Genomic DNA, 18,068 nt, shown 5'->3' on the forward strand with positions numbered 1-18,068 from the left:
AATAAGAATCTCCGGTCCTAGAACATGGAACAGGTCATGACTCTCTTGTTGCATCCTGAGCTGAAAACCCGGAGAAAAAAAACAACTTTTGTTTAAACAAGGCTCTTCTTTTCCTCTTCCTGCCACGATCAGAACCAAACCACGCTGGAGCGAGGAAACACGTAGGGCAACACCGTCCATGAAAAAAAAATGAAAAAAAGGGGGGAAATGGAAGAAGCGCAAACATGATAAAGAAACAGGAAATTTGCTGGCAGTCGAAAAGGGTTGCGCTGCCTTTTCACATGAGCTTTGCGTGGCGGCCGTCGTGGCTGTGATTATCCCTCGCTCGCTTGGAGAAGCGCTTCCTCAAGGCTTTGACCGAGATGCATTTGTGACATACGGTGGGGTTTGTTCAATCTATCTTCCGTCAGCAGGCGCTCCATGGTGGTGGATTCATTAGGCAGTGGATAAGCGACTCGCCTGTCAGTCTGAGCCCCGTGACAAAAAACTCCCACCTGTGTTATATGATATGACATCTCAATGAAGGAAAATACCTTTTTGTGTTTTCTTCAGTTACTCTTGCATGAAATAGCTTCGAAATACTATAGTTTCCATGCATTTCTTCATTTACACCGGCTCAGGGATTAGAGACAGTGTTTACTCCAGAAACCATTACCTATTTGAATTATATAGCTTCACATTCCATGTATTATAGGAAAGGGGGCCGAACAGGAAGTAATAGTCTGATATTGATTGATATCATCTTTTCCTTTTTAGATTCTTGAAATACCTCAATGATGGTTTTTATGATTGATAACATTCTCATCATGTTACTAACATTCTTATCTTATTGAAAGTATAATTGTTGACCTCAATCTTTATACTTATCTTATTTTAAAAACAGATGAGGCCGGTTTTTGCCATCCTTTCGAGGGGAATATAAAATGGTTTTATAGGCCGGAATTATCCGTAATAGTCATTTTTCAAAGTGGGAACCAATACAGGGGCTATAGGAAATTAGAAGAAAAGGAATATTCTATTTTATTATCTTATGTCTTTCTTGAGGCAACCATTTCCTGAACGTACAAATCGCAAACCATCTTGATCTTCAGATACTGAAGTTTCCAAACAACCTGTGATGGTGTCGACCTGGCTATTCCTGCATCTGTTACCAAGTAGCTTGTATCTAGCTAGTACGCACAAAAATGACACGTCACAGAAAAAGACTTCAAAAAAAGATCAGACCAACGGAAGATTCCGCCTCTAAAAATATCTAAGATTTCATAGCAATCTAAAACGATCAAATATGAGGCCGCGTAGATGGAGTTCGGCTTTGAAGCCATAATGAAAAAAAAAGAAGCCAGGATTGCGTAAAATGTGTCCTTTGTCTGGGGATCCTTTCCAACAAGGGTCTAGAAAAGAAGAGCAGGTGGTCTTGGAAACTGCTATATTTACACAGCAAGCTATTGTACCTGAGCTTGCCCTGAAAACGTTGTTTCTAACCTCTCACCACATTGCTCCAGTGGAAAAAAAACCACACAATGAGAAGAATGAAGACTACAAGTTACCAAAGATAAAGTCAGAGAATTGTTTGATTTTTAAAATTATGTTGAAATTGAAATATACAGCACTAAAAACAGACACGTTGTTAATTAAAAGGTATGCTATACCTTGAAATACTCACCCTAAATACACTCTAAAAGTAAAAGTTTATTTCTTTATTTATTTCCTGTGTTTAACAAAGAGGGTCCCAAGCTATAGGTGTTTGGGGGGCCCTTGGCAATATAAGTAAGTAAGTAAGTAATATTTATTTATATAGCGCTTTTCGAGAGCAGGGTCACAAAGCGCTTAAAAAATCAAAACAATACTCAAAAAAGTACAAACTTTAAAGATCAAGATAATACTGAGAACAACACAGGAGTTCGAGAAATTCAAGGAAAAGCCAATATAAGTAAGTAAGTAAGTAATTAGTATTTATAGAGCCCCTTTCAAAACGAGGGTCACAAAGCGCTTAAACAATCAAAAAATACCCAATAATGTGAAATTATTGGGTGCTAGAAGACGGATATTAAGCATCTACTAAGGAGAAAGAAAAGTCTTTTGGGTTTTGTTAATACATTTTTTTTATAAATGTATTGAGTTTCATGATAGCGTATGTTTCATGACCTATTTAAAAATATGTTGAAAAATGTAAAACTAATATAAAAAAATAATAATATAATATTTTATAAGTACAACATAATTACTATGATTGTTTTTTTTAGGTAGGTTTTTTTTTTTAATGAAAATTCATGCATAAAAAAATGTCATGTCAGGGATTTAAACAAGGAAATGTTTTCCTGGAACCTTTTTTTTTCTTTAACAATATTACTTAAAAATCTTAACAATAACAACAAAACACTTATACCTTTAAATAAAAGAGTTTATATAATCTTATGTAATTACCATCTGTGGTGTAAGATGACTGACATTATTCCAAGAAACAAACACAACAAAATGTTCTGCCAGTTCTTGTTCAGGTCAAACTTAACTTTTTAACCTAATAAAGGTGGGATGGTTCTGACAGTTGCAGTTGGAGGAAAAGGTTCAACTGATTCATTCTTCTCACCTTGATGAAATAAAGACCACCAAATAGTTATGAAGGAAGACCCTCTTTTGGAAGATAGAAATCCACTCGCTGACGCTTAAAGAAGTTGGAAACTGTATGGAATGTATTGGGGTGCATCAGAATCCCTCCCTGGATGTTATACAGGCTTCTTAAGACAACATGAAGACACTTTGTAAATCATTTTAATGGTTTTATCAGTTGCCATGTAATCAGAAGTGCAGCGTTTGTTGCATCAAACCGTCTCTTCGCACCACCTAAAAATCCTGAGTGCTCCTCTGTGATGCTGTTTACACCTTCCTTTTTTTTTTTGACGGCCATTCAACTGCACATCTTCCCTTCTCGCTGTCAGTCAAGGTGCGACCTTACATGCTGAGCGAATCCTGGCTCACACTTCTCATGTATACATCTGGCCCTTCCATCATGATGAAGGCATGCAGCACAGAAATGTCAGCGAGACAGCTGCGTGAGCCTGTGTGTGTGTGTGTGTGTGTGTGTGTGTGTGCGTGTGTGTGTGTGTGTGTGTGTGTGTGTGTGTGTGTGTGTGTGTGTGTCCAGAAGGACTTTATCTGCGTGATTCATCTGCCTGGTGTGGATTCAGAGCCATGAAAAACGTTCATCCGCTCACTCTGTAAATCACAATCAGGCTTATCGTCCGCTGACTGATAAGTTAAAAAACTGTAAGAGAGTTAATCAACAAACGCCACAGCTTATCTGTGCATGCACGAGTTGGAATGCGCAATAGGATGTACAAGGCGGGCGATGCGTTCTGGCTCTTTTCCAAATGAGTTCTTGCATTTGTTTCCTGCTGATTATGAAGTACTCCATATATATTTACAGCATCCTGCTGGGATAGCAGTTGTCTCATGAAACAAAGTGCTGGAGAAAAAATGCTTCTGAGAAGTCATCAATCAACTGTGTTTGTGACCGGGATGAATGCTGCTGGTGAATTTGGAATGAGCTCGACAAAGTACGAACAAAAATCCACTGCTGTCGACTCAATTCAGCGACTGGTCACGTTTCATATCAGGAAGAAACAGACAAAAGGGAGATCAGTTGAAAAATGGGTGGAATGTGAATGAATATGAATGTTGAAGGAGTTCTTTCAATTCATTACATTTTATTTTCAGTCACGATAGCCTTTACTTTACATGACTTAAGGCACATATTATACCTCTATGTATTATTTTTATAGAGCGGATAATACAACTTTAACCGTGTATTTTTTTACCTGGACTTCCTGTAATATTTAAAAAAATCTTTTTTTGTCTATGAAAAATTGCCAATATGCCAATGCAATGCCTCAATTTGGATTAAAGGGCAACTATTGTCCCTAAAATGCAGAAGGTTTTGTTTAAACAAAGTCCTCTGGAGGTGGAGACTTCCGGGATTGATGACACGCAGTGACAAGCCTATATGTTTAAACAGTCACAGCAGAGAGGACGTGAATGAGATTAAATGTTATGACAAACTGTGGGCGGGGCTTAAGAACATTAATATAATATATTAATGAAAAGAGAGTTTTGTACAAACACATACTGATGAGTACAATAGAGGTCCAAGATCAATTTAAGAGACACTTTAATCTACACATTAGTTGCCCTTTGAGGTACTTTTAACTGCCTCACGTGCACTGATATCATGTAACAGAAAAAATGTATGTAGCTTGGTCAATAACTGGCCATCAGACATGATTTCAGCTTCATTATCAATTTTATTATAACTTCTTTTCATAATTACAGCATCTATGCATTTTAACTACAGATTATTTAATTTTTCTGTCTGTCTTTGGAAAGTAATTGACATTTGTTATCTATGCTGGGCACATACAACAAACCTTCTAATCTACTTATGTCACAATGTAAGCAGACAGTGAAACACAAGTGACTTTAATTTAAATTTGAGTTTGACACATGTTTTCTAATGCATACATTTATTTGAACAAAAGTCAAATGTTCTCAATTTAATATTTGAAATGATAGATTCCGTATTTAAATGGGTGTTTAAGTGGAATTTGGCACTTATTACTAGTACTAACAAATGTATTATGGGCTGGTAAATTTAACTCGTAATCACTGTAGCTAGCACTACTATAAGCTAGCCAAGCTAGCATTTAAAACTTCCTTCACATTACAATACAGTTGATAAGAACCCTCAATTTGATCTGTACTCTATTCTGTGTTGCGCAATGTATAAGCTTTGGCACCTGCAATGGTTTGAATCAAATTATGTTTTTTAATTGACTCAGATAATTTCCCTTCTTTAACTTATCTTAAACACAGATGTCACTAAAGGTCAACATGACAATTAATCTGCTTTAATAAGTCTGTGACCTCACTTAAAGAAACAGTGTCATTGTAATAGACATATGAGAAAAAAACATATAAAATAGGCACAAAAGAATGGATCCAAAATTCGAAAATATTTTCACAATGTACAGCCGAGTCTGCTCGTGAACCACATTAAACGTTCCAGAATGTCATGAGAGACTTTAAGAAAGTATATTTTTCAAATGACGACTATCAGCTGTGAACATCCAGGAAAATGGGATGTTTGCTTTTCTTTCCAATTAGCCCGCGTAGCTGCGGATCACTGCAGTGTTTGCTTTCAGACGAAGTTGACAGATGGCAAACATCTATTAGCAAGATGGTATAGGGATTATTTTCTTTTTTATCTGGCACTCCGACAAAACTCCATTACCGTTGCCTCATATTAGAAATATGCTGTGAAAATAGTTCATGCATACGGAACATATTGACATCTGGCACCTTCCTTCTCCATTCCTTCTTCTAATCCATCTGACATGACTGACACATCAAGCAAATATACGACTTAGAGTCATGACTCTAAATTTTGCATATTTAAATTATCTTTTTCTTTTTCAATCGCCAAAAGCTTTTAAAGCCTCATTTTCCCTCCTGTTTTCGCAGCATGTTCTTCTTTCCCCCTCTGGATGTTTAATGTTTTCTCTCTAATGTTCTCTGCCGCCTCATATGTCGTTCATGACATTTAAAAGTGATTTGAGTCCTGCCCATCACTGTGTGATACGGACGGGAATCGTGAAGGAATTGTCAACTTGTCACATCCAAATCTCTTGAAAAATCATGTCACCGATGAGACGGAAGAATATTTTTCATGAGGATATTTCAAAATGACTTGTTACGCTAACACATCCTGTATTAAGGGGTTTATTATGCACATTAAGAGTGAGATTGAGACTTGAAAATGTCTTGCTCCAAGGATGTCGACCCTTATTGTTGCCATGACAACCGACTTTTACTGCCCTCAAAAGTGTCATGCCTCCTGCTTTAACAACCCCAGTTTTCATGTGATTTTGGTGTCGAGCCATGGTTGCCACGTCGTAAAAAATAAAACAAACCCACTCGTTTTTTAATTCGTTAACTTTTTATATTTTTGGTAGAAATACTTTCACTGTCCAGATATATACGTAAAATACATTATGTTTATAAAATACTGCAATTGTATCTGGGATTAAAGATTTCTAAAAAAAAAAAAACTATAATAAATCATAAATTCATAAATAAAATGAAGTTAATTGAAAATAAATGAAAAATAAAAATAATAAATGTTCTTCGAATGAAAATAGAAATAAATAAAAAATAAAAATAAAATAAAATAAAAATAAACGATATTCACTTTAATATTCTACTCTAAATAATTGCTAAGCGCAGACCAGGAATGTCAAACTTAATCACTCAAAGAGCCAAAGATTTTTTAGCAGTTAAGGCCATATAGGGAGTCTGATATTCCCATCACATTTCTTTCCTTCTTCATCAGTTATGCTCTTATTAAAAGTCTCTTTATAATTGTTGATATCCTTAATATCTGTTTCTTATCTTATCTTAAATGTCATTGAAAGACAAGGTATCAAAATAAACATGACACAGATAATTTCTACAAAGTTGACAGATGTCTCTCTGCTGCTTGACAGATTTATATTTGACATTATAAATAGAAATTTATTTTTAGAAATAAGGTAAGGTAAAACTTTATTGAATTTATTTATTTTATTTATTTATTATTTATGGGGAAATGTTTCCTTCTTGCTTCCCTACTGAACATGCTTGTCCTCAACATCTCGACAAGTAGGACTTTGGCATCAGTTCAGTGTTTTGTTTATGGTCACCACAAGTGAAGTCATCTGGTCGCCACAAAGGCCATTATTTTAGCTGTTGGGAAAAAGCGTGTCACTTTGAGGTTTTTTGAACAAAGTCTGAGAAAGAAAGTTTTGTGGCTCCGTGTAGAGCCTTTACAAGGGAACAAGGGCAAGTAAAATAAAGTGTTAAAAGAAGGATTTCATGCTCTCACTGCTGAGACGCCCACACCGTCCCTCGGGTTCGGTTAACCGCGTCTGTGGCGCTGTTACAGTGGACAAAGCAATAAAGGAGCTGTTGATGGGACTCTAGTTAGCGGTGTGTTCACATCTTTACTGAGACAATGTGTTATATGATGCATTGCTTGTTTTCTGTGACAAGGTTTGCTTGGAGTCCAGGCATAGGAATACCCTGCTGGGAGCCAAACTGATTTATGGACTGTCACCTCTTCCACGAGTCAGTTGGCTTGCTTCACTAGAAAGGAATGCATCGCCTCGACCAGCGATGACAATGATCCTTGATCTGATAGCCGAGCTATAGCTACGACAAGAGCGTCTTTGTGTGTGACCAGATAGAGGATGTGGACGACACAAGAAAAGGACATAAAGAAGACACATATGCAATTGAGGATCCTGCCATCTTCCAATTAGCTAAACCCACGGAAGCAGATTAGAGCAAATTGTTCCTGCTATAAAATCTATTTTTATTATCTTTAAAATCATTCCTGCCAACCTTTTCTCTGTGTTCATGTGGATTAAGGTCTCGTCTATTTTAAGAACCCCCCGTTGTTCGTCTCCAGAGAAGTAAATGCCAGCAACACAATATTGACAGAACAATTGTCCGTCTCTGTTGTTTTCTCCAGCGCAGGATGGAGGACGGGCCGGGGAGGTCGAGATGTTTTCAATCCCACAAAATAGTCTCTCACAGTCGAAGGGGTCAAGGTTTTATCAACACGTGATTTTTTATTTCCTTTATTAAGGCTATTTCCGAATCCAGAGAAACACAGAACGGGCCCCAGATAAATCTAAAAGGGAAGAGGCTTTGAAAGACCAGAATGCCCAGAAGAAGCTTCTTGTAAGGTCAATCTGCCAGATGACAATTGGAAAACTGCAGATGGAAGTCCCATATTGTTTATGCCAACATGCAACAAGGGTGATAAGTAGGAAGTGAGTCATTTCACATGGGTGAATCCAAAATTATACAGAACAACAGGAAGTGTGGTAAAGATACGGCATCTTTTAGGCTCAACCTTCTTGATCGTGAGACTTATTCACACCTTTTCTTTCATGTTCTCAGTTACCACGTCCATAAATCCCTTTGTTTTTCTTCTTCAACCTTCTTTCCTTTTCCATGACCAAACACCCTTTTCCGCAGTTCCCTTTGGCACTTTTGCTTTGCTTTTCTTAATCTCCCAGCAGTTCTTCTTGACTGACACTTTCTGATTCTTTTTCGATCCCTTCAACTTCATGACCATTAAAGCATGCAACCATCAATATCGTCTCCCAGTGGAAATGGCCTCCATCACCTCGTCTAGTTGGTTCCAGAACTCGTCTTTCTCCTCTTGCTTGTGGTGCACCGGCTCTGACTACATTCATCAAGCTCATAATCCTGTTCAATTCCTGAGGCAACATACAACCCTTTATCTCGCCCTCTAGAAATGGGTCACATTTTAAATGTTCATAGCATCACAGTTTTTAAAACATACATGTTATTCTTTTTAATCTTGTGTCTCATAGTGTTCCATTTCTTTATTTAAGACTTGTTTTTCCTGCCCCATTTTCTTCTTTGATTTTGTTTTTAATTAGATATATATTTAAAGAAACTTCTCCTGATCCTGTCCTCAGTCTATTGGCCCTTCTCCACTAGTTAGCTTTAGCTCGACACGACTCTACCCGGTTTCTGTTCTGGCACAGTACCATAGAGTACTTTTTTTCAGTAACGGTTCTGCTGTGGTTCCAAGCAAGCCTAGCAGATGCTATGATGTAAAGTCAACCGACCACTCAGCCTCCAAACACGAGAAACAATTGAAATAAAAACAGGAAATAAAAATAATAACACTGCAAGCAGAGGCACGTCGGAGTATGTTTGCAAGAAAAGTTGTTCCGTGGTCCAGATCTTTTTGTTTCTGGTGCCGTTGAATGCATCCAGTAAGTAAGTAAGTAATTTATATTTATGAGGGCTTTTCCAGACCAGGGTCACAAAGCGCTTAACCAATCAATACAAAACTCAATTAAATATATACTTAAAAGGTCAAGATAACAAAGAGAACAACACAGGAGTTCCAGAAAATCAAGGAAAAGCCTGCACAAATAAAAAGTAAAAGAAGTATAGAAAGAACAAAGTGCAAGGGTTGACAAAGTAGAAATAAAGAACATAGATCAATGGTAATAACAAAAAGAAAACGATAAAACGATTAACGTAGAATAGAATACATCATACTTTCACTCTGCCCCTGCCCCCAAACTCAGAATTATGAAGTCCAATAGCACGAGAGTGAGTCCCTGAGTCTATTAGTATTGCATCTAGGGGGGAGCATTTGTGCACTCCATCTGCTTATTGTTATTGAAAGTCTGTGTATAATTGTTGTCAATAGTAATCTGTTCCTTGGATTTAACACTTGCTTTCAACCATCCTGCAGGCCACATAAAACGACTTGAAGGGCAGAATTTGGCCCCAGAGCCATGAGTTTGACAGCTGATAATCTAATTCTTAGAAGAGACCTAATAATCGAAATGTACGTTTTGATTGAAAGCTACACCAATCATTGATTGACAGCGTCTTCCAGAGTTGTGTTTGTGAGAAAAGAGTCGACACAGCTTTAACTTTTAATGTGTTTTTCTTAATGTGAAACCCCCTGTAGCGAGTACAGTCCCATTACACTGCGTCCTGCTGTTTCTCCCATTTTCATTTTCGTTTTAAAAACTGTGTTGCTGCTCACTTCCCAACCTGCTTCATAACATTTATCACCGTACGTGCACAGTTATGACCTTTAAACAAAATGTTAATTCTCATAATGTCATGTTCGCTGATGGCGAAAAAGAAAGCTTTGGATCTCTGTGAGTAATATGAGGAATAATATCATAACACATGATCGTTAAAAAACAAATGTTTTTGTTACAAGGGGAATTGATGTTACTCTTACATGTGACTCTTTGTTTCTTCAGGTTCGGTATATGGCTTTTCGATGACACCGCCCGTCCTGGACCGTTCGAATGATCTTGCAATTTCTGTCACGGACACTTTTACCTTGACTTGCAGGTACGATACCGAAGCCGTGGGTTTAGTTGACATTCTAACATTTACTTTGTGTGATCTCTGCATGAAGAGAAGATTATTAACCTTTCTTTCAGTAGGAAAGTGAAGGTGTCATTAGTATGTGAAGCTATTAAAAGGGGTGTGTATTGGCAAGGATACGATACCTACCACATTATAATACATTGTGATATATTGTGATACCGTATTATTGTACGAGTCCATGACTTTGTTGCAGAATATGCAGACTTTATTTGTCTTTTAAACCAAAGGATGTCCAAACATCCGCTTTAAAAGCTCCTGGAGTCAACTGTATCCTCTCGTTCTCAGCCTTCGCTGAGATCTAACAGGGTTTAGTTGTTCCTTCAGCTGCGGAGGGCATAATGACTGTTGCCATCTAGTGGCTGGAAATTGAATTGCAACACACAAAAAATGAACAAACGCTGTTGATGTTTTCATATTAATTATTAATAATAATACATTTTTTAAAATCGAGTTATTTTATTTTACACACATTTTATTCAAATATGAACCATAAAAAAACAATGAGAAAGACAATGAATAAAATATTTAAGAACTCTATAGCATTGTGAAAATAAATGCGATATATCAGTGTATTATCAGAGATTTTTTAAACAAACTATTGATTCTCAGCCTTTGCAGTTTTCTGTTTTATAATGTGACATTGTTTGGATAATCACTTGTATTGCCTTTGAGGTATCATGGTTTATATATGTTATATATATATAATTATATACATTTATATATACATACATATAATGAAATGAAACACGGATAAAAGTTCATGTCTTTAATGAATAATTATTTTAATATTACAAAGCGACAATTCAAAAGTCGTCTGGACAAACAAGAAGCCTCCGGGCACAGAATGGAGTTGAACTCATTCCCACAGCACTGGAAAAACACCAAACAAGTCAAAGGCTGCCAGTAAAATCTGTCATGCCAAACTGATTACAAAAGCACTGTGACAGCACATACTTTGCTCAAGGAGCAATGATGCAAGAATTTAGTTTCGAAGAATTGGAGGGAAATCTAGCCCAAGTAGAGATAATGGCAGAAGATCACCTCCTTGGCAGAGGTAATAATATCCCCAGGAGAACATGTTGGAGCGAACAGAAGGAACAGAGCGACCAGTGATACAGAACGATGTTATTGTGATGCACTTCTGTGGAACGCAGTGTGAGCCAGTGATTATGTCGATCACCTCCGAGTCATTTGAACGTGCCCTGTGAGCGCTTGAAAGTTGAAAGCAAAGTGAGGTTTGAGCTTAAAGGTGAAACACAAACTGTTGATTGTTGTTAAAGAGGACAATTTCTGTGGCATATTTTGAATTTTTGGATTTAATTACAGGGTTATTTAGCCTCTTATAAAATAAATTAGGATGTTAAAAAATATTGTATAAAATATTGTATAAAATAAATCTTAAATCAAACATAGTATATATACATATAGAAAGTAAGTAAGTAAGTAATTTGTATTTATATAGCGCTTTTCCAGACCAGGGTCACAAAGCGCTTAAACAATACTCAATACAATATATACCTAAAAGGTCAAGATAACACCGAGAACAACACAGGAGTTCCAGAAAATCAAGGAAAAGCCTGCACAAATAAAAATGTCCTAAGATGTTTTTTGAAAGAGTCAGTATTAGGTTTAAACCATTAATGAAAGTAAATTCATTGTAGGAAATTTTGTGTAAAAAAGGTCAGTGGAAGGGAGCCATGGAAACCAACAGACATGATGGTGCTTACACTTAATAAACACTCAAAAGCATCAATCGATTGCTTCTTGTTGGTTGCTTGGAAGTTAACACTGATTCTCAGGCACCCCCAGTGTAGGACGGAGCGTTATAGAAGGTCCTTCATCCCAACTGGTGTCAGGATATTTAACTCTCTACTTTAAATATCCTGATGCTAATCCGTAGTGTGTTTTTCTTCTCGTGTGTTTTTTATTTTATTTTTTTCCGTTTTTATTTCTATTTTATTTTATTTTTATTCTATTTTATTTTGTTAATAGTGTCAAATTTCTAATTTTGTAAATAATTTGTATATTCTTAAGATCGTTTTTATTTTATTTTGTATTATCTCTTTTATTATTTCTTTTTTCCTTGCACTTTATTTTTTTTCAACCGCGCTGTTGTGAAAGTGATATAAAGCTTTTCTTTTCTATTCTATTTATTTTTTAGACCTTTTTTCACAAATTTTACATTGAATTATTTTACACATTGAATGTTCATATTCAATGTCCGATGCCACATATTTAGTACTGAGGACTTATATATAATATATATATATTACATTATATTCATATATAAGGACTCCTGAGAACAACTATACAACTTTTTTTTATAGAAAGTTTGACCAGTGTTGAATTTTCACTCTAGTATTCATGATGATTTGAAGCAGACTTGTAAAGGACATTTCAAATTGACTTGAAATGATTCATCCTTCAGCGTCCTGCGGTTGCTCCGGTTTCCTCCCTCCATCTAAATTATACATGTTAATTGATCGTCAACTAATTAACAGCCGTTAGCGATACTTTGTTCCGCCTTCATATTTTTTCGAAATTGCCGCAAATCCAGGTGCTCCTCAAGAGATAACTCACTTGTGAAGTGTTAGGTGGGCTGTGAAGGTGAGGACCCCACACACCGGCTTCTATAAACCTTTATCTTAGGAGTGGAGCTGAGTCAGGGCAGGATTCATGGGACTGGCGAAGGAGATGATTGCGATATAGCAGGAGGAGCGATGAGGCGGGAACGAGATTCAATGTCAGATGAAGAGAATCAAAACCCGAAACTGAACTGAGAGCAGCTTATAAGAAGTGGCGAGGTGATAAGCCACAGCAGGATGGAATCAGGGTAATTAGGAAACTCGGGGAAGGAGAAAATTGTGAGCAGAACATGAAGCCACTATATTTGCAGAAACAAAACACACAGCAGAAAACAATAAACCCGTAAATGAGTCTCTTTATTCAATCCAACCCAATATCTTTTAAAGGATAAAGCATTGTTTTTTCCCCTGGCACCACTTTATAGTGCAGGAAGGATTGATCAATTTCCACCATCGCCGTCATAATCCCGGGGACTTGGCCGTGCTTCGCCGTCGGGGTAGAATGCCCGGTTGTAGTTGAACTGATGGAGGCAGCACAAAAGCATGGTGGGGTGGTTGATGTTCTCACACGCCTCAGTCTTCCACCCACGCACAACAATTCAATCAGTTTTCCACATTGTGTACGGTGTGTCGTTACCAATGCCTTCCCCCGCACCATCATTTCAAAAGTAGGTGACCTTCAAGTTGACAATTGTGTTTTTGATTTTACTTTTAAAAAAAGTGTCTGCTTGCTAGATTCATGAGCGGAGAAGTGAACATGGATTATAATCAGAATGCAAGCTACTTTTAAAATGAGTCAAAAGGATGTCACTTCATCTACAAAGTGTTTCAATTGGACCTTGCATGAGCCCGTTATTGCACAGCAACTGACTCAATAGACGGAGCTAATGAGAAAAAAAAAAAGTCGGCCCGTTGGTTCAATATCTAGTGGAGGGCTGGTCCAATCAGAGGGACCTATATAAACATGGCTCTCCAGGGCTGCGTTGTGTCAATAACACTGTAGATACACCAATATTAGCAGCATAAAACTCAAACTAATTGGATAGGAAAATGCAATATTTCAATTTGTCAACTGAATTAATTGAGGACATCTGCAGCCTCATCACTTACTGGATGAAAAAAAGCTGTCGGTGTTATTTGTGTGATTAGTTTCAGAAAAAGAGTCATTTGCTGTCGTATTATGTTATTTTGAGCGTTATTTTTTATTGTTACTAAAACAACTAATCAGAAATGAACATATTGCTTTGTCCAATTTACAAGTGAGGGCTTTAAATTAAAGGCGCTTGGACTTTTCCAAAAAATATTAGTGAATACTTTATTTAGTTACAAAGAATTTGTTTTTAATGACATGAAAAAATGACCATGTTTTCTGTGGATAAGGCCTTATATTTGTGTCGAAGCTGAATTAAATCTTGCTAATGAATCGTTTCAGCTTCAAGTTGTTGTCTCTGCCACCACAGGGGGCAGCGAACCCTGACCTGGTCGTGGCCCGATCCGACGTTAACGGAGCAGGACCGTCTGGAGCGTCAGCTCGGGAGGCCGATGTCCACGGCTCCCGTCCAGCGCGAGGTGGCGGTCAGCGAATGCCCGGGTCAGCGTGGGAAACCGTACTGCAAGCGGCTGGTCCTCGCGGCGGCTCTGGCCAAAGACACCGGATACTATTGCTGCTCCTACACAGATGTGAAGGCTCGGATTGAAGGCACCACAGCTGTCAGCATTTACGTCTTTGTCAAGGGTGAGCGACGATGGGATTACACACTTTCTCTTCATGAACATCATTTGCAATGATTATAGGAACACAGTGTGGAGTTTGTATGTTCTCCCAGTGTTGCGTGGGTGTACTCCGGGCACTCCGGTTTCCTCCCACAGTCCAAAAACATACAGAGGTTGATGAGAACTTGGGGAAATTGTCTGTAGGTATGAGTGTGTGTGTGAATGTTTGTCTGTCTTTGCGTGCCCTGCGACAGACTGGCCTCCTGTCCAGGGTGTCCCCTGCCTCTCGCCCTATGAAACTGGGATAGTCTCCCCGTGACCCCCACAAGAAATAAAGCGGTAGAAAATGAATGAATATAAACACAGAGATCCTCAAGTTTGTTTCAACACAATTACATCATTATGTTACCGCAAGTCCCATAATGCACTGCAACAATTAAAAGTATAAAAGACAGAAGTTGGAATCAGATCAAATGGTTTCTCAAGATGAAGGTACCGCTTTTATTCTTCATTACTTATTAGTAGGCATTGACTTCTGCAACCACAATAAGCTGCTTATTACATTTGCTGGTGCCAGATTTGAACATCATAAATCCCGGCTCTTCCCTTCTCTCCTGCCAACTTCCTTTTTTTTTCCTGAATTATTAAAGTCCGGCTGGGGGAAAAAGCAGATGATTATCGTGGAGACGACCTGTCCACTCGTGTGCAATAGCCTTCCATCTCTCTGACACATCATGCCACAGCGGTTTCCACTTCAACAGCACGGATGAGCAGGAATAAAAAAAATAAAAAGAGCTGCATGTGGATTCATTAGCCAGGCAGACGTCGTCCATTTAAGAAACTGATATGATCTTATCTTAATCATGCGCACACGTCAAAAACTCTTGCGACTCATTGTTTGTCTTGTGGACATGTTTTCTTCAAAATATTTCCCCCTCTTCTCCCGTCAGTAACTCCGTTACGCGTCTATCGCAGAGTTGAGGAATTTCAACAGAGATAGATTTCTAAAATTAGCGAGCTTTGTGGATTTTTCTATCGAGTTCCCTTCCTGGCAGAGAGAAACAATCATTCCAAGAACTCAGTCTCCACCAGGTTTGGAGTCGTGTAAACACTGAGGTTGCTTCGGATCAGGGTTAAAATAAACATTTTTGGATTGAATTTTAAAAGGCTATTAATAAGAAAATATAGTAGACACTTTATTTTTGTTAGAATATCAAACCCTATGTGTAAATTATTCTAATACATTACAGATTTTTTTCAGTTTAATCACAGAAAAAAACAGAACATTTCAACCTTGTATTAAAAAATAACTCGAAATTTCAACCAAAAAAATATGAGTTCTAACATTCAAAATATGTTATAGACATCCATTTAATAATCTGATGGAACAGATACAAAAAAAACATTTTTTACCAATTAGTGTATTTAAAATGTTAGAGCCTCTGGCCACTGGCTTTGGAGTATCTCACTGTACAAAAAACGTTTGGATCTTCTCTAACTTATATTTGTAATCTTTGACTAAATCCCCCAAAATGCTTACAAACTACTACAAACATGGTTTTCTCTTATAAAGGAAAGGGGGAGTGAAAGAAAGGTGTGTGTAAGCAAGAAGAGGTTTTTAAAAGCTTACAACATATAAAATAATTTGATTTCTGTTCCTCTACAGGAATTTATTCCCAGCAAGCCTGGGCAAGAGACAAGGGGTGGCCCCTACACAGGTTCCCAATCAATAATAGAGCACATTTATACAGATAAACAGTAACATGCAGGCTCGCTCATCAGGTAAATTTACTTATAGGAAGAAACAGAAGGAAAACTTTGTCTCAAGGGGTAACTTTATTTTGTACCCCGATGGTTTCCCCCGCCATTTAATCTGCTACCTTACTTTTACTTACTTTTTCATGACACAACAACATTTTCAAAAGCTCTCATTAGCATTTTCACCCATTTAAGTAACTACTGGTCGTGAAGAAGAACTTTCTGTGGAAGTGCAATTATAAGTTGTTGCTATTACATCTCTGAGAGCCACAGATCAATGTAGGACTCTGCCCTCCGGGCGTCTTCTCTACTTTGAGCAGCAGAACTGCAAAAAAACAAACTTGAAGGTCTTACAGTGGACATTGAAAACAACATTCTAACGCATAATTTGTGTTTTGAGGTCACAATCTTTTGACGACCTTTTAGCAAATCCAATAATTTATTTTAGGAATGAATAATCAGGAATGCCATTCAGAATAAAACCTTTGGCTTTTATGCTGTTAATTAAAACTTCCACCCTTGCCCTGAGTGTCGAAACATTGACAATTTTTTTTTTATTGAATTCATCGTGTATATTCACCAGTGTTTCAAAGCGGTTACCGTATTTTCCTCACTTTTAAGCGCACCAGATTATAAGGTGAACCTTCAATGAATGGCCTATTTTGGAACTGTTTTCATAAATAGGGCACACCAGATAATAAGGCGTAAAGAATAAAAGATACAGTTAAACGTTTGACTGGGGTTGCGTTATGCATCCATTAGATAAAGCAGTGCCAAAGGGAATGTCAACGAAACACTCAGATAAAGTCAAACTTCATTAAGTGTTCTGACAATTGCGTTCACTTCCATGGAAACGATGTTCAAAGGATGTTTAAAAGGCTTCAAGCAGGAGCGCAAGACTGGTGTTGTGAGCAGACAAATGACAGTGAAGGTGAGCGCGTGTATGACAGCTACAGCGCGCGTGTATGACATGTTGAACGCACGTGTATAACTGTTTTTTGAGTGTACAACAACCAAGACACACTCGCTCAAACCGGTGGCAGTAATATCACACCATAGACGTCCACCATGATGTGATGTGCGTACTAGATCCCGCCTTGTGATGACACAATGACTTAATCCCACCCACGGCGTGTCGGCTCAGTCGGCGCAGAGTCATGGAAGTGTTTGTAAACAAGTCACCCACCAGGTAAGGTTCATATATAAGGCGCACCGTCATTCTTTGAGAAATTGAAAGGCTTTTAAGTCCGCCTTATAGTGCAGAAAATACGGTACAGTATATTACTGTAAATCATTTTCAATCTTTAATTCAAAGAAAAAATTGGCAAGTGTCAGACATACGATCCGATCTTTAACCCAAACCTTTCCTTTCAAATGATTTCTTGACAGCACGCCTCTCGGAAATGTCTAAAATAGCACTTTGTTTTTAACATTTAAAGCACAGGGTACGACCATGAGTCATATGATATATCCGTCATCTTCATTACCCCACTGTCTGTGCAAAGGTACATTGGATTATGACCACGGATAAAAGCCACTGACTCATGCTGTCCCCAAAAAGCCTGAAAACAAGCGCAGCGTAGAACAAAAAGTGGTCGGCACAGAACTCTGGGGAGGCTTTCTCATCTGGAGGCAGTTTGTGGCGTGTGAACATTTGGAAGTGGACGACTCCCCTTTGGCATTCAGTCTGCAACAAGAGAGAGAGTCGGAGGTAATTGACCGGAAGTGGACGGAGGGTCATTTCGATAAAGACTCATGGCGGTCATTTCCAGTTTTGCTGCTGTCTAGAGCTGAAATAATGGGAGTAATCGACGTCATTAAATGTTGCTGCCATCAATCCGACGCTCTTCTTCCCTCCACCTGCACGCAGACCCCGAGCAGCCGTTTCTCCGGAGACGCGGTGACGGGAAAGGGAATAATTTCGAGACCATTCTGATCACACACTACACCCCTTATGTCACGGTACCATGCCTGGTGACGGTGCCGGACCTGAACGTCACTCTGCACGCTGTAAGC

The 18,068-nt window shown here is 38.1% G+C and overlaps 1 protein-coding gene across 1 annotated transcript in view; it reads left to right on the forward strand.

Annotated features, from left to right (window-relative positions):
• flt4 (fms related receptor tyrosine kinase 4) overlaps positions 1-18,068 on the forward strand; it is a 59,138-nt gene that overhangs the window by 4,515 nt on the left and 36,555 nt on the right. Inside the window, exons 2-4 of the mRNA XM_087799785.1 lie at positions 9,864-9,957; positions 14,042-14,316; positions 17,923-18,062. Coding sequence (XP_087655911.1) covers positions 9,864-9,957; positions 14,042-14,316; positions 17,923-18,062 — 509 coding nt within the window. The remainder of the gene's footprint in view (positions 1-9,863; positions 9,958-14,041; positions 14,317-17,922; positions 18,063-18,068) is intronic.

The sequence above is a fragment of the Callionymus lyra genome, chromosome 9, assembly GCF_982586985.1.
Source record: "Callionymus lyra chromosome 9, fCalLyr1.hap1.1, whole genome shotgun sequence".
Taxonomy (NCBI): domain Eukaryota; kingdom Metazoa; phylum Chordata; class Actinopteri; order Syngnathiformes; family Callionymidae; genus Callionymus; species Callionymus lyra.